General features: G+C 40.4%; 1 protein-coding gene across 1 annotated transcript in view; it reads right to left on the bottom strand.

Annotated features, from left to right (window-relative positions):
- The window catches only part of LOC147361910 (ATP-binding cassette sub-family C member 4-like), a 173,905-nt gene that overhangs the window by 57,123 nt on the left and 102,874 nt on the right, over window positions 1-13,908 (bottom strand). The window contains 5 exon segments of the mRNA XM_086330240.1: window positions 682-849; window positions 2,144-2,244; window positions 9,929-10,039; window positions 11,207-11,326; window positions 13,387-13,537. Of these exon segments, the coding sequence (XP_086186366.1) occupies window positions 682-849; window positions 2,144-2,244; window positions 9,929-10,039; window positions 11,207-11,326; window positions 13,387-13,537 (651 nt within the window).

Genomic DNA, 13,908 nt, shown 5'->3' with positions numbered 1-13,908 from the left:
TGAGGCCCTGGTTCCTTACTCCTGACTGGGTCATTATTCAGGCTCTTCTCTGGTGGATACAAGGTCACTCAAGGCCCCTGCTGGAGTGGACTTGAGGCTATGCTATGGTTCCAGCAGCAGCTCACCCAGGCCAGTAAGGATCAGATCTGGGCTAAGAAAGAAGCAGTCTGTGGAGGGAGGGCAGAGGGCTGGCAGCTCAGTGTGGGTGAGTGGAGGACAAGGCTACAGGAAGGGCTAAGGGACAGAGAGGGAGGCTGCAATCAGAGGGTATCATGGGAAGAATAGAAGATTTCAAAATACAAACAAGAAAAGATGGAAAGGAATGAGATATTAGAGAGTTAAGGCCAGGAAGACAAGGCTGATGTCCCAGACTTTGTATGAATAATCAGGTGTCACATATAGTGTCCCGGGTCAGGTTAAGATGGAGCCCCAGATCCTAGGGCCCATCAACCACCATGAAGGAGCTCACAACACAGGGAAAAATTTGCTGGTATCCCCATTCCATGATCAGTTTCCAAGAAAGATTCACCTACAATGTCAGTGATTTGCATCCATTAGGAGAAAACAGTCCCCCTGACACAGTGATAAGGAAGCCAAGAGCTGATGTGGTGCTAAATCTTTAGCTGGATTTTAAAAAGGCAACTGGCTTAAACTAACCGTTTGTCTTGGGAAAATGGGTACTGTCAGGTTCCTCAATACTAGAGGACTGTCCGAGTTGTATCTGAAGTTCACACTGGAAAAGGAAATCCTTCCATTGGTGGGCCAGAGTGGTGGTGGATGATACTCAAGTTCCCAGGGTGCTTCTTTCTCAAGGTCTGTATATTCAATCCCCCTTTCTACTGAAATCATCTGAAAGACATATGACATCACATGAGTTAGTATCAGAGGATCTAGTTTATGGGTGTTCAGAGATTGTAAATGAAACCTCCTGCTTTTCTATGGTTCAGAGTATCTCAGGTCTCAACATCCACAAAGGACAGAAGTAAGAGTTTGATGAGACCTTAGATGATCTGCAGACTTGTTCATCATCTTCAACACTTTTATACACGACTACTTTCTTCACTTTTATATAAAAGCTAAAAAACTTATAGAAATGAATGGTAAGGTTTTATTGATCCACGTTTCACATCTGAATAAAAAAAGCAAAAGTTATTTTTGAAAGAAAAGAACACTTATGGACATCGATCAGTATGTGTAGCTACAGAAGGGTCATGTGTTACAGATGTCCAGAACTGGACAGTCATCAAACATCATTTTAATAGTCACTTTCAACTCTGTTATAAGAAATAAATAGAAAAACTTCATTTTTATTGTTTTTCTCCCTTTAGGAGAAGGTACAAATATTCAAAAGTATATAATTTACTTATTGACTAAGGCCTCTTAAACAACCGTTAATTCCACACCTTTGAAAGCACATTCTGAGAGGAAGCCTACCTACCAGGAAGAAGGGCCACCAGCAAATTCGGGTGTTCAACACACACAAGAATAAGTGATAAAATGGGAGGGTTGAGAGAAATATTAACTAAATAAACCTTAAAACACTGGATTCTTTTCTTTTACCAAAAATAAGGAATTATCCATTAAGAAGCAAAGATAAATAAGCTGCTAAGAAATTAGCTTACATTGTCTCCAGAATTTCAGAACCTCTCTCCTACAGAGACATTTATTGTATTTGAAGACAGTTTGTGATGAATGTAAAATCTTCTGACATGGCATACATATGTGAGAAAATATGTATATATTTTTATTAACTTTAAGCAGATGGAAAGTGAAAGGGAAAGTCAGTCAGTCATGTCCAAGTCTTTGCAACCCCATGGACTATAGCCTGTCAGGCTTCTCTGTTCATGGGGATTCTCCAGGCAAGAATACTGGAGTGGGTAGCCATTCCCTTCTCCAGGGGATCTTGCCAATCCAGGGATAGAACCTTTGTCTCCTGTGGCTCTGCATTGCAGGTGGATTCTTTACCATCTGAGACACCAGGGAAGCCCTTAAGCAGATGGAGGAGAACATAAAAGACTTTGTAAGATTATGTTAAAAAAAAAAAAGAAGAAGAAAAGTTTTATTATTTTATGTAAGAATTGCTTTTATGCCATATAACAGCAAGGAGACCTGAAAAGGCTAAGAACAGAAAGATAAACATCACCATGTTCTCAACTTCGGAACTTTGCCTGATGCACCACTGGAACATCCCCGTGAGTGTGAGCATGAGAGACAGGACCAGGCCAACCTGCCCGAGATCCAAAGCTAAATGAGGAAGAAGAGGAATAAAGTGAGTCTACTTCTCAACCCCTCACACAGGTCCTTCTGTCACTTTACAAAGAAGACTCCTTTATTTTTATGATTTTTATTGAAGCATAGTTGATTTACAAAGCTGTGTTAGTTTCAGGTGTACAGTAAAGTGAATTAGCCAGATATATACATAAATCTGCTCTTTTAAAATTATTTTCCCATATATGTTATTACAGAGTATTAGATAGAATTCCCTGTGCTATACAGTAGGTCCTTTTTAGTTACCTATTTTATATATAGTAGTGAGAAGATTCCTTTATAATATTGAAATTATTGGCATGTAATGATATTATCACTCATAATATTACTTCTGTTGTATGAGACAATAATATAGTAAAAACACACACACACACATACACACACACACTACGAGGGACTTCCCTGGTGGTCCAATAGCTAAGACTCTGAACTCCCAATGCAGGGGGCCCAGGTTTGATCCTTGGTCAGGCAAAGAGACCCCACGTGCCACAACTAAGAGTTCATGTGCTGCAACTAAATTCCTGCCTGTTATAACTAAGAATAAAGATCCTGCATGCCCCAACTAAGACCCAGTGCAGCCAAATAAATAAACAAAGTTTTAAAAAGTTATTATGAATTTAGAAAGAGCACTGATCATAACAAGCACCCTCTTCCAACAACACAAGAGAAGACTCTACACATGGACATCACCAGAGGGTCAACACAGAAATCGGATTGATTATATTTTTTGCAGCCAAAGATGGAGAAGTTCTATACAGTCAGAAAAACCAAGATGGCTCAGATCATGAACTTCTTATTGCCAAATACAGACTTAATGAAGAAAGTAGGGAAAACCACTAGACCAGTCAGGTATGACCTAAATCAAATCCCTTATGATTATACAGTGGAAGTGAGAAATAGATTTAAGGGCCTAGATCTGATAGATAGAGTGCCTAATGAACTATGGAATGAGGTTCATGACATTGTACAGGAGACAGGGATCAAAACCATCCCCATGGAAAAGAAATGCAAAAAAGCAAAATGGCTGTCTGGGGAGGCCTTACATATAGCTGTGAAAAGAAGAGAAGTGAAAAGCAAAGGAGAAAAGGAAAGATATAAACATCTGAATGCAGAGTTCCAAAGAATAGCAAGAAGAGATAAGAAAGCCTTCCTCAGCAATCAATGCAAAGAAATAGAGGAAAACAACAGAATGGGAAAGACTAGAGATCTCTTAAAGAAAATTAGAGATACCAAAGGAACATTTCATGCAAAGATGGGCTCAATAAAGGACAGAAATGGTATGGACCTAACAGAAGCAGAAGATATTAAGAAGAGGTGGCAAGAATAGACAGAAGAACTGTACAAAAAAGATCTTCATGACCCAGATAATTATGATGGTGTGATGACTGACCTAGAGCCAGACATCCTGGAATGTGAAGCCAAGTGGGCCTTAGAAAGCATCACTACGAACAAAGCTAGTGGAGGTGATGGAATTCCAGTTGAGCTATTCCAAATCCTGAAAGATGATGCTGTGAAAGTGCTGCACTCAATATGCCTGCAAATTTGGAAAACTCAGCAGTGGCCACAGGCCTGGAAAAGGTCAGTTTTCATTCCAATCCCAAAGAAAGGCAATGCCAAAGAATGCTCAAACTACCGCACAATTGCACTCATCTCACATGCTAGTAAAGTAATGCTCAAAATTCTCCAAGCCAGGTTTCAGCAATATGTGAACCGTGAACTTCCTGATGTTCAAGCTGGTTTTAGAAAAGGCAGAGGAACCAGAGAACAAATTGCCAATACCCACTGGATCATGGAAAAAGCAAGAGAGTTCCAGAAAAACATCTATTTCTGTTTTATTGACTATGCCAAAGCCTTTGACTGTGTGGATCACAATAAACTGTGGAAAATTCTGAAAGAGATGGGAATACCAGACCACCTGACCTGCCTCTTGAGAAATCTGTATGCAAGTCAGGAAGCAACAGTTAGAAGTAGACTTGGAACCACAGACTGGTTCCAAATAGGAAAAGGAGTATGTCAAGGCTGTATATTGTCACCCTGCTTATTTAACTTATATGCAGAGTACATCATGAGAAACGCTAGACTGGAAGAAACACAAGCTGGAATCAAGATTGCCGGAAGAAATATCAATAACCTGAGATATGCAGATGACACCACCCTTATGGCAGAAAGTGAAGAGGAACTCAAAAGCCTCTTGATGAAATTGAAAGTGGAGAGTGAAAAAGTTGGCTTAAAGGTCAACATTCAGAAAACGAAGATTATGGCATCTGGTCCCATCACTTTATGGAAAATAGATGGGGAAACCATGGAAACAGTGTCAGACTTTATTTTTGGGGGCTCCAAAATCACTGCAGATGGTGAGTGCAGCCATGAAATTAAAAGACGCTTACTCCTTGGAAGGAAAGTTATGTCCAACCTAGATAGCATATTGAAAAACAGAGACATTACTTTGCCATCAAAGGTTCATCTAGTCAAGCCTATGGTTTTTCCTGTGGTCACATATGGATGTGAGAGTTGGACTGTGAAGAAGGCTGAGCGCCAAAGAATTGATGCTTTTAAACTATGGTGTTGGAGAAGATTCTTGAGAGTCCCTTGGACTGCAAGGAGATCCAACCAGTCCATTCTGAAGGAGATCAGCCCTGGGATTTCTTTGGAAAGAATGATGCTAAAGCTGAAACTCCAGTACTTTGGCTACCTCATGAGAAGAGTTGACTCATTGGAAAACACTCTGATGTTGGGAGGGATTGGGGGCAGGAGGAGAAGGGGACGACAGAGGATTAGATGACTGGATGGCATCACTCACTCAATGGATGTGAGTCTGGGTGAACTCCGGGAGTTGGTGATGGACAAGGAGGCCTGGCATGCTGCGATTCATGGGGTCGCAAAGAGTCAGACATGACTGAGCGACTGAACTGAACTGAACAAAGTTGTTGTTGTTCAGTCACTAAGTCATGTCTGACTCTGTGACACCATGGACTGTAGCATGCCAGGCTTCCCTGTCCTTTGTTATCTCCCAGAGTTTGCTCAAATTCATGTCCACTGAGTTTGTTATGCTGTCTAACCATCTCATCCTCTACCACCTCATTCTCCTCCTGCCCTAAATCTTTCCCAGTATCAAGGTATTTTTTATGAGTCAGCTCTTTACATCGGGTGGTAAAAGTTGGAGCTTCAGCATGAGTCCTTCTGGTGAATATTCACGGTTGATTTCCTTTAGGACTTCCTAATTTGATCTCCTTGCTGTCCAAGGGACTCTCAAGAGTCTTCGCCAACATTACAACTTGAAAGCATTAATCTTTGGCCCTCAGCCTTCTCAATGACCCAACTTTTACATCCATTGATAACTCTTATATGACTACTGGAAAAAAACACATCTTTCACTATATGGACCTTTGTTGGCAAAGTGATGTCTCTGCTTTTTAATATTCTGTATATATTTGTCATAGCTTTCCTTCCAAGAAGCAAACATCTTTTCATTCATGGCTGCAGTCACAGTTTGTAGTGATTTTTGGAACCCAAGTAAACAAAATCTGTCACTGCGTTCAACACTTCCCCATCTATTTGCCATGAAGTGATGAGACTGGATGCCATAATCTTAGATCTTTGAATGCTGAGTTTAAGCCAGGTTTTTCACTCTGCTCTTTCACTTTCATCAAGAGGCTCTTCAGTTTCTCTTCATTTTCTGCCATTAGAGTAGTATCATCTGCATATCTGAAGTTTTTGATATTTCTCCCAGCAATCTTGATTCCAGGTTGAGCTTCATCCAGCATGGCATTTTGCATGAGGTATTCTGCACATAAGTTAAATAAACATAGTGACAACATATAGCCTTGTCAGACTGCTTTCCCAGTTTTGAACCAGTCCATTGTTCCATGTACAGTTCTGTTTTTTCTTGACCTGCTTACAGGTTTCTCAGGAGACAGGTAAGATGGTCTGGTATTCCTATCTTTTTCAGAATTTTCCACAGTTTATTGTGATCCACAGAGTCAAAGCCTTTCACATAGTCTTGCTTTCTCTATGATCCAATAAATGTTGACAATTTGATCTCTGGTTCCTCTGCCTTTTCTAAACCCAGCTTGTACAGTTGGAAGTTCCCAGTTCACATATTGTTGAAATCTTGTTTGAAGGATTTTGAGTATATCCTTACTAGCATATAAAATTAGTGCAATTGTATGATAGTTTGAACATTCTTTGGCATTGCATTTCTTTGGGATTGGAATGAAAACTGACCTTTTTCAGTCCATGGCCACTACTAACTTTTCCAAATTTGGTGGCATATTACATGAACAGCATCATCTTTTATGATTTGAAATAGCTAGGCTGGAATTCCATTACCTCCACTAACTTTGTTCGTAGTGATGCTTCCTAAGGTCCACTTAGCTTCACCCACCAGGATGTCTGGCTCAAGATGAGTGACCATACCATTGTGGTTATCCAGGTCATTAAGATCTTTTTGGTACAGTTTTTCTGTGTATTCTTGCCACCTCTTCCTAATCTCTTCTGCTTCTCTTAGATCCCTACCATAGGACCTTCTCTTTGTCCTTTATGCATATTAATCCCACCTGGATTGAGATACACTTGACAGTATAATATAGTTGAGGATGCCATTGTTCAGATTTTTGTCCTTATGCTTTGATTATCATTATGTAATTTCACTCTCTACAACCAATGTAGCTGCAGTTGAAATCACAAAAACAAGGCAGTGGGTTCTAAGAGCCAGTGCTTTTTAATCTAAAATATTACTCTCATTTTTCCACTATCAAAGACTGTGATTCTGGGCTATTTCTATGGAATAGTGAGGGATGGTGAATTCATGCCGCACTTTCCAACAACTGCTCACCTGGGACCCACATAGCAGTGAGTATACTGTTTTTGCTATAGAGAATCTTTCTCAGACGCCTACAACGAAGGGATCCAAGTAGCCCTAAAGCTAAAACCTAATCTGTACAAAAAGCTTAACAGTAAACCTTCTTCTCTCTATCCAGCTATAGGACACTACCTGGGATTTTCAGAAGGTCATCTTGCTACAGTTATGTAGACCCCAACCCATTCAAAGAAAGATAAAAAGATAAAAGATCTCAGTGAAGACCTACTGTAAACAAACAAACAAACAAGCAAACTACTCAAGAGCAATCTACAGATTCATTACTGCTGCTGCTGCTAAGTCACTTCAGTCGTGTCCAACTCTGTGCGATCCCAGAGACGGCAGCCCACCACGCTCCCCCGTCCCTGGGATTCTCCAAGCAAGAACACTGGAGTGGGTTGCCATTTCCTTCTCCAATGCATGAAAGTGAAAAGTGAAAGTGAAGTCACTCAGTCGTGTCCGACTCCTAGCGACCCCATGGACTGCAGCCTACCAGGCTCCTCCATCCATGGGATTTTCCAGGCAAGAGTATTGGACTGGGGTGCCATTGCCTTCTCCAATAGATTTAGTGCAATCCCTATCAAATTGCCAATGGCATTTTTCACAGAATTAGAACAAAAAAGTTTACATTTTGTATGGAAACACAAAATACTATGAATAGCCAATGTAATCATGAGAAAAAGAAGAAAAATGAAGCTAGAAGGAATCACGCTCCCTGTCTTCAGACTATAATACAAAGTATAGTAATTGAAACAGTAGAATACTAGCACCAAACCCAGAAATGTAGATCAATGGAACCGGACAGAAAGCCCAGTGATAAACCCATGCATCTGTGTCACCTACGACAAAGGAAGCAAGAATACACAATGGAGAAAAGACAGTTTCTTTAATAATTGGTGCTGGGAAAACTGGACAGCTACATGTAAAAGAATAAAATCAGAACACTCCCTAAGACGATAAACAAAAATAAACTCAAAATAAATTACAGACATAAATGTAAGACCAGACGCTAGAAAACTCTTAGATTAAAACATAGGGAAAACTCTGACATGAACTGCAGCAAACATTTTTACCCACCTCCTAGAGCAATAAAAATAAATGAAACACAAATAAATGGGACCCAATTAAGCTTAAAAACTTTTGCACAGAAAAAAAAAAAAAAAAAACATAAAAAAATACCATGACAACCTGCAGAATGGGGGAAGTATTTGCAAATGAAGTGACTGACAAGGGATTACTCTCCAAAACATACAAGCAGTTCATGCAGTTCAATATAAAAAATAAATAAACAACCCAATCAAAAAATGGGCAGAAGATTAAAACAGACATTATCCTGTAAACATACAGATGGCCATAAAGCACGTGAAAAGATGGTCAACATCTCTAATTATTAGAGAAATGCATATCAAAACTACAGTGGGAAAAAATGAAAAAAAAAAGCAAAAAACTACAGTGAGGTTTCACCTCACACCAATCAGAATGACCATCATCAAAAAGTCTACAAACAGTAAGTACTGAAGAGGATGTGGAGAAAAGGGAACCCTCCTACACTGTTGGTGGGAATGTAAACTGGCACAGCCACTATGGAGAACAATATGGAGGTTCCTTTAAAAACTAAAAATAGAGCTACCATATGATCCAGCAATCTCACTCCAGGGCATATATCCAGAGAAAACCATAATTCCTAAGGATACATGCACCCTAATATTTACTGAAGCACTATTTACAACAGCCAGGACATGGAAGCAACCTAAAGGCCTGTCAACAGAGCAATGGACAAGGAAGATGTGGTGCCATACATACAATGGAAGGTTACCCAGCCATTAAAAAGGGCAAAATAATGCCATTTGCAGCAACATGGCTGGACCTAGAGATTTTCAAACTGAGTGAAGTAAGAGAAAAATAGAATATGATATTGCTTACATATGGAATATAACAAAAATCTAAAAATGAACTTATCTACAAAACAGAAGTAGAGTAACAGATATAGAAAATAAACATTGTTACCAGGGGATAAGGAAGGGAAGGGATACATTGGAAGACTGGGACTGACACATACATACTGCTATATATAAAATATTAAAAAGATAACTAATAAGAAACTACTGTAAAGTACAGAGAACTCTGTAATGATCTATATGGGAAAAGAATTTTAAAAAGAATGGATATATGTATATGTATAGCAGATTGACTTTGCTGTACATCAGAAACTAAGACAACAGTGTAGATGAACTGTACCCAAATAAAACTTAACATAAAAATGAAAGAATGGCCTGGGTGAGCCAAAGCAGGGGCCCAAGGCACCATAGGTCTGCTGGAGCAGACACGTCATACCTGGTCTTTGCTCCTAAAGATTCCAAAAGTGAAAAACAGAAATTCTTTTCTAAAGGACAATTCATTTGAAGTATTATTCAAAATGCAAATTACTAAAAAAATATATACATGCACCCCAATGTTAATGGGGTATGAAAAAAGAATCTTTAAAAAGTGGATATATGTATAACAGATTCACTTGGCTATATACCTGAAATTAACACAACATCATAAATTAACCATACACCAATCAAAAAAAATTTTTAAATGGTCTCAACAAGGACCTACTGTAAATAAATAAGTAAATGGAAAAAAAAATAAAAGTTCTCATCAAGACACAAATGACTTCACATGGACATTGTGGAGTCACATTTTAACATAACTCATTAGAACCAATGAGTATATATTAGACAAGATGACAAGTATTTAATAACTACAAACAAAGCTATAAACTGTAAACATGCCACAAATAGACACATCTGTACTTACACTCTGCCAGAATCAGGGCCCCAAAGGCAACAAGGGTGACAAAGATGGCACAGATGACATCCAGACACACAGCGAGCCATCGAGACGTCATCAAAAGCAGGAACCAAGCCTCTGGATTTGTGAATCATAATAAGTGTAATACATAAACAGAAAAACCGTGTTCATGAGGGAGAGCATTTTCTCAGTTGAGCTACAGAAGATTTTATACAAGGTAGTACAGCAAAGTTACACCCCTGTAACTTCAAAGGAACCTGAAGATTCCAGAAAACTCGGTTCAACATGAAACAACATATGGGACACAGAGGAATCAGTCCAGGAAGCATGCTTTGAAAACTTCAACCCACAGGTTATCAAGAGAAATACCATCACAGGAAAGAAGATGGAAAAACATCTCATTGGTGTGTTTCCTGCAGTGCTGGGCCTGAACATAAAGATCCTCCTCTCAAAGGGTTGACTGTTCCCAGCTCTGACAGCAGAGAGCACAGCTCACACCGTTTCCAGCACCTTCTGCCCTCACTACAGGGCCTGAGGTGGTTATTCTTAGGACGGCCAGTGTCCACATGACCATCAGCTAACAGGATCTGTATGTGGCTTTCAAAATGCCATATTATCTTCAAAATACATTAATGATTGGAAAGTTTGGCCAGGATTTTATAGACTTAGAGAAAATTCTGAATTTTCTACCTAGGTGGGAAAAAAAAAAAAAAAAAACCTTCACTGATACAAAGCATAATCAAGTAGGTAGCAAATCAGGAAATTATTTTCCTCAATACGTCTGCTACTCTTCATGTCTGCCATGAAAAGAGTCAGAAAATCACACCTGAGGGGCAAGAACAGACACCACCTGGTTCTGAAAATAAAATTTTATTGGAACACAGTCATTGGCTGATGTCTGATCTTTGCCTGTCTTTGTGCTACAATGGCAAAGGTGAGTAGCTGTAACATAGACAGCACACAAAGCCTACAATATTTTCTATCTGAACTTTTGGAAAAAAAGAAAAGTTTATTGATTACTGCCTTAAAGAGACAGAAACCCACAGGGCACAGTGATGAAAGGACAATGCAGGCCAGTCAGGGGAGAAAAGCAAGGCTGTGATCGGGGAAGAGGGGAGCACAGAGGGGATGCTGAGAGGAAGGGGTGGGGGAGGCAGGTGTGCAGAGGACAACGTGGGCTGACACACAGAGAGGTGCTGGCCAGCCAGGCCACCTGAGACAGAGGTCAGGCCTCAGAAGGCAGCACATCCCATCCTTAGAAATCATCTCCAGAAACGTACAGACCTGAGTGCAAATCCTGGTGTGCATCAAACAGCTCCTGAAACTTCTGTTCAGCTTTGTACGCCCGGATGGTCAAGAGTCCCCGGAGAGAAGATGCTAAGTGGGAAAATACCGGGCTCCGAGCTGGGGATGCAGAGACAAACAAATGACAGAGAAAGTCAGGGAGGCTGGATGAGAGGAAACCACTGTCTCCTGGACTCCGTGGTCACACATCCCGTCAAAGGGAATCCTCCATGTGACCCTCAAACTCCTGCTCACACCAGGCTTCACTTTAATGACCTGGGAATGAGAGATTCTCTTTGAAATTATCTTTGATAAATTCAAAATCCCAGCTAGATTTAGATAAAGAAATTCTTCACTGTTTCTTTCATCAAGGTCTTCTCAAACATGCCTCCCTCCAAATTGTTCTGATGTCTTTCTAGGTGAAATTGCTCACAATTTTTTAAGTATATTGAAGTATAGTTGATTTACAACAATGTGCTAGTTTCAGGTATGTATAGTCATTCAGTTTTTTTTTTTTTTTGATTATATTCCATTACAGGATATTACAAGATACTGAATAAAATTCTCTGTGCTTTACACTAAATTCTTGTTGTTATCTATTTGACATATTAATAGTAGTATGTCTATTAATCCCATACTTCTAATTTGTTCCTCCCCTCCTCTCAGTCCCCTTTGGTAACCACAAATTTGCTTTCCATGCTTCTGAGTCTATTTCAAGTTTGTGTACAGATTCATTTGTATTATATTTGGATTCCATGTTTAAGTGATATCATATGCGTCTTTCTCTGACTTTCTTTACTAAGAATAATACTCTCTAGATCCATTCTGAAGGAGATCAGCCCTGGAATTTCTTTGGAAGGAATGATGCTAAAGTTGAAACTCCAGTACTTTGGCCACCTCATGTGAAGAGTTGACTCATTGGAAAAGACTCTGATGCTGGGAGGGATTGGGGGCAGGAGGAGAAGGGGACGACAGAGTATGAGACAGCTGGATGGGATCACTGACTGGATGGACATGAGTCTGAGTGAACTCCGGGAGTTGGTGATGGACAGGGAGGCCTAGTGTGCTGCAATTCATGGGGTCGCAAAGAGTCAGACACGACTGAGCGACTGAACTGAACTGAACTGAGATCCATCCATGTTGCTGCAAATGGCAATATTTCATTCTTTTCCATGGGTTAGTAATTATTGTTCACTAATTTTTTAACCAGTAACATTTTAAAATTTATTTCCTCATTAGAGTCCTCACCACACTGAATTTTGATGAGCTACCAGTGTTTTGTCTCCACCTTAGATCAGTAACCTAAGGGCTGCGATAGAGTCAGTACATCTCTCACCTGGGACCAGAGCCAGACCCAGGACAGGGTGAGACGAGTAAAGGGAGGGGACAATCTGCCACCTCCCCCATCCTGGGCCTCCCCCTGCACCTGTGCCAGGAGCCTCTGTGCGGGTCACAGAGCACCTGGTGATGCACCACCCTTGTGCCCTCAGGACCCAGCAGACGAGGAGCCTTTGAATGGTCTTGACTTCTGCTCCAGGAACCTGATGGATGTTTTTATATCTACCTGCTGGACACCAGTCCTGTTGTTTGGCGGACACTGTGGCATGTGACACTCACACCACCCTTTTAGAATCTGACAGTAGCCTCAGTGTCCATCTTTTGAGTGACTTCATGTGGTTTGGGCCTGATGTCACATGACTGCAGAGGCTGGAGGTATATTTTTCAAATATATCATTTCTGACATATAGTTCCTGAGGTCTCCTTTACTTTTCCTAATCTTTTCCTTTCCTTATCATTTTTGGTAACTTTAGGAGAAGAGAAATTCTCTATTTTCTTTTTACATTAGTTCCAACATGATGAAATACTTTCAAGAATAGTATTAATAGAGTGGATACTCTGTGTTAGGAAGTATGTCGTAAACAAGACCAAAATGGTCCCTGTCCTCATGGTGCTCACATCCATCCTCCTTGGACTAAAATGCAAAGTGCAGCTGACCCATCACCAGCTCCATTTGCCTTAAGGGCCAAACCTAATCTCAGGGGCCATAACTTTCAATCACCTAATGTTAATGGTGAGAAACTCCACAGAACAGTCTGCAGAATTTCAGGGATCTGGTTAATTGCAGTATGAATGGAAGACAGCCTGCACTGCCCTCCCAACCTGAGAGCCCCGGTACTCACTTGTACATTCCAGGCATTTCACATCTCGTGACGTCTCTAAGAAATATCGCCGAAGAAAAAAGAAAATGATGCCAAGGGGAATCACAGATATAGCAATCCAAGGAACTGCAGCCACCATCACGCCCACCACACCAATCACAAGTAGAAATGCCTGAAATAGTGAAAATAGAGGCCTTTGTGTCAAGGATACTTTTCAAAGATAAACTTTGTTGATTTGTTAGGATTAAATTCCTTTCCTTGAAAAAACTTGTTGAAACAACAGGGAATGCTTTCCCTTCCAAAGAAATACAATTATAGGTGGTCCTACTCTTGCCTTTAAAATTCCATGGATAGAAGAGCCTGGTGGGCTGCAATCCATGAGGTCGCTAAGAGTCAGACACGACTTCACTTTCACTTTTCACTTTCATGCATTAGAGAAGGAAATGGCAACCCACTCCAGTGTTCTTGCTTGGAGAATCCCAGGGATGAGGGAGCCTGGTGGGCTGCTGTCTATGGGGTCACAGAGTCGGACATGACTGAAGC

Source organism: Bos grunniens, chromosome 12, assembly GCF_055505025.1.
Source record: "Bos grunniens cultivar Pamir isolate PY7600 chromosome 12, Bosgru_T2T1.0, whole genome shotgun sequence".
Lineage (NCBI taxonomy): Eukaryota > Metazoa > Chordata > Mammalia > Artiodactyla > Bovidae > Bos > Bos grunniens.
The sequence above is the reverse complement of the archived record's forward strand: the minus strand, read 5'-3'. Positions and strand labels throughout refer to the sequence as shown.